At 29.8% G+C, this 2841-nt stretch overlaps 1 protein-coding gene across 1 annotated transcript in view; it reads right to left on the reverse strand.

Annotated features, from left to right (window-relative positions):
* Window positions 1-1396, reverse strand: part of LOC101501461 (kinesin-like protein KIN-14L) — an 8001-nt gene extending 6605 nt beyond the window's left edge. Inside the window, exons 1-4 of the mRNA XM_073366658.1 lie at window positions 1069-1396; window positions 695-852; window positions 389-538; window positions 1-26 (exon numbers count right to left, since the gene is read on the reverse strand). Coding sequence (XP_073222759.1) covers window positions 1-26; window positions 389-538; window positions 695-852; window positions 1069-1144 — 410 coding nt within the window. The 5' untranslated portion in view covers window positions 1145-1396. The remainder of the gene's footprint in view (window positions 27-388; window positions 539-694; window positions 853-1068) is intronic.
* Window positions 1397-2841: the final 1445 nt, after the last annotated feature.

Raw genomic sequence — 2841 nt, forward strand, 5'->3', positions numbered from 1 at the left:
CCTGCTGACCCATTCTCTACACTTTCCTGAACAAAGATGGCCAGCATACATATTCAAATTTAAACATACTAATCTAAACCAAAAGCTTAAAAGCAACTAGATATATCCAGGGCTTTAAAACAAGGTCCATAGGTCGTGGAATCAATAATATCTCCATGACAACAACACAACCGCAATTGAACCTTGCATTAATCACATTTGACCATAATTCTCCGCAATATGAAGAATGACGATGCAACCATCGTTTAAAACCTCAAGTTTATCAAAATCCCAATGTACTAATAAAGCACTATTGTTTTTTTCATTACACAATTTGCACACACATGAAAAGAAGCACTTTGGAATTTGAACATGTACAAGGAAAATGTGCAAACCATAAATAACATACCCTTTCAAGATCAGAAGCTTCAAAAGCTGGAAGCTTTAGTTCTTGAGCAGCAACAAGAAAGTTGCGGACATTTTCGAAATACTGGTAAGCAGGTAAAGGCTGGGAATCCCATGTAAGTGATTGTAATGGCACTTGAGGAGTATCCACAACCTTACAAAAATAACATCATCACATCATAAAAGTATATAAGCATTTATAGTAAAAAAGAAAATAAAAATGGCAAATTCAAACAGTGAAATTTCTCAATTAGAACCTACCATATAAAAATAAAATGCAATCATAGATTGGATTGTAAATTTGTAATACCTTTGGTACTGCTCCTGGATGAATCTTGTTAATGGTCTTGCAAAGAATGAGACCATTTCTCAAGCAAGAAACAAGTTGTCTCTCTGTGGGTTGGTTAGATATTCCAAGAGGACCCACTTGGCTTTCTAGCCATTGAGTTGCCTCGTAACGTCTCCAAGCTACACAATTTCATTGTAACATTCATTCATTATGTATATAAGTCAAATTAACTTTCTATGAAAATGAAAATATAATTAACATAATTAATTAAAAGAACAAACTTGTTTTCCTTCATAATCATTTTCAGGTCTTAGAAATGAAAACATTGAAACATGTAAACACAAAAACCAACAGAAACATTGTAATAATAATTTGGGGAAAACATGAAAACTAACCTGCTTCTTCAGCTTTTCTTGAAGCCATGTTGAAATCATGAACCCCGCTTCTTGAACAATTATCCATAATGATCATCAACAATCAAACAACGACAAGAAGAAGAAGAGGAGAAAATCAAGAACCCCAATTTGCTATGCAGAGTTGACAATGAAAATGATCACTCAAGTTAGCATTTTTCTTCAAGAAACCGAAAATACACACTGAAGCTGAAGAAACAGGAGAGAAAAAAGGAACTTTTTGTGAAGTGGCCAAGTGGGTCTCTTGCTAAAGAAAAAGAGAATTTAGGAGCAGTGTTGTTTGTGAAGTTGGAATGGAACGGTGTTTTTGGCGTTGGTTCAGTGTAATTTGGTTTGGTTCGGAGTTAGGTTTGGGTTCCGAAGCTAAGGTACGGAATCGTAACGTTGTAATTTTCGTTGATTTTTTTTGAATTCAAACTGGTAGGGTACGATGTTGGGCCCGCCAAGTGAAGGATTATTTTCCGTCCGTTTGGCATGCAAAGTCAACGAATCAAGTGGTGTCTGATTTTTTTCTTATGGAAGTTCTGTCAATTTTTGTGGAAATCAAATCCTTGGACGAAACTATTTTAGGGAAAACAATTAATTGTGAATTATCATCTTCAAATAATTTATTTTGGCGTTTTTAACTTGTTTGGTTGTTCGGAAAGATAGAGAGTATTTAGTTATTTATTTTGTGATATGATTATAAAAGAACTATTATTAAAATTTTATATTAAAAAATATTTGCAAATAATTTTTTTGGTTACATAGAAAAAAATAAAATAAGTTGTTTAATTGGTAATAAGTTGATTCAAATATTGTTCTTAGTGTAAATAACTATGTTGGTGTTGTATGAGTCTTAAAGTGATAAGTTTTGATATTCAACATATCTAAATTTTATTATATAAGAAAATAAAATACAAAAAAATAAAAGAAAAATCTTTCATTGATAATTTATTGAATATAATTTATTATAAAAGGAAATAAGGATAGGATTTTTAGTGTTGAGTATCTTTATTTCATTTCCTATTTACCATAACAAAGTGATATGCACTAACAAAGTAACTAAACATAGTGTTTATAGATGAAGTTAATGAATTCACATTTTTTAGAAACTTATGTAAACCCTTAGGACAATGCAACTATTTTAAAATCATTTTGGCATTTAGTTGCGAAAAGTCTATATAAATAATTATAGAATTTAATTTTTAATATTTTTACTTGAAGATCATCTTTAAGGTACAAATGAATGGTTTGAGTTTATAAACAATACGCACACTCATCTATTTATTTAATAGTGTCCTCTATTTTACTCGATCATATCAATAATTATAAAACATAGATACAAAACTTAGATAATTAATGTAATTTATAAACAACACTAGCACTCTTCTATTCATTGAACAATATCCTATATTTTACTCGATCATACTACTAATTGTAAAATAAAGTTAAAAAATTAGATGATATTTTTTTTATTAAAATAAAAATATTATATGAGAAAATAGACTATACACTAAAATTAAAATTGCATTCGGAGTCATTAATTTTGATATCATTATATATTTTTAACCGTCACAGTCCCATAAAATATTGTTTGCATAAAATAATTTTACACATAGAGTGCATATCCATTAATCTCATATTAATTCTGATTGGATGTCCAATTGTAAATAAAATTTGTGAGCTTTTTCTGAGAAGACTTGAGATTGAGAAAACAATCTTTTTTTCTTTTCTTTTCATAAACTTTTTCTTAATTGTACTGGGCACCCCCCC

This window comes from Cicer arietinum, chromosome 3 (assembly GCF_000331145.2).
Source record: "Cicer arietinum cultivar CDC Frontier isolate Library 1 chromosome 3, Cicar.CDCFrontier_v2.0, whole genome shotgun sequence".
Classification (NCBI taxonomy): Eukaryota; Viridiplantae; Streptophyta; class Magnoliopsida; order Fabales; family Fabaceae; genus Cicer; species Cicer arietinum.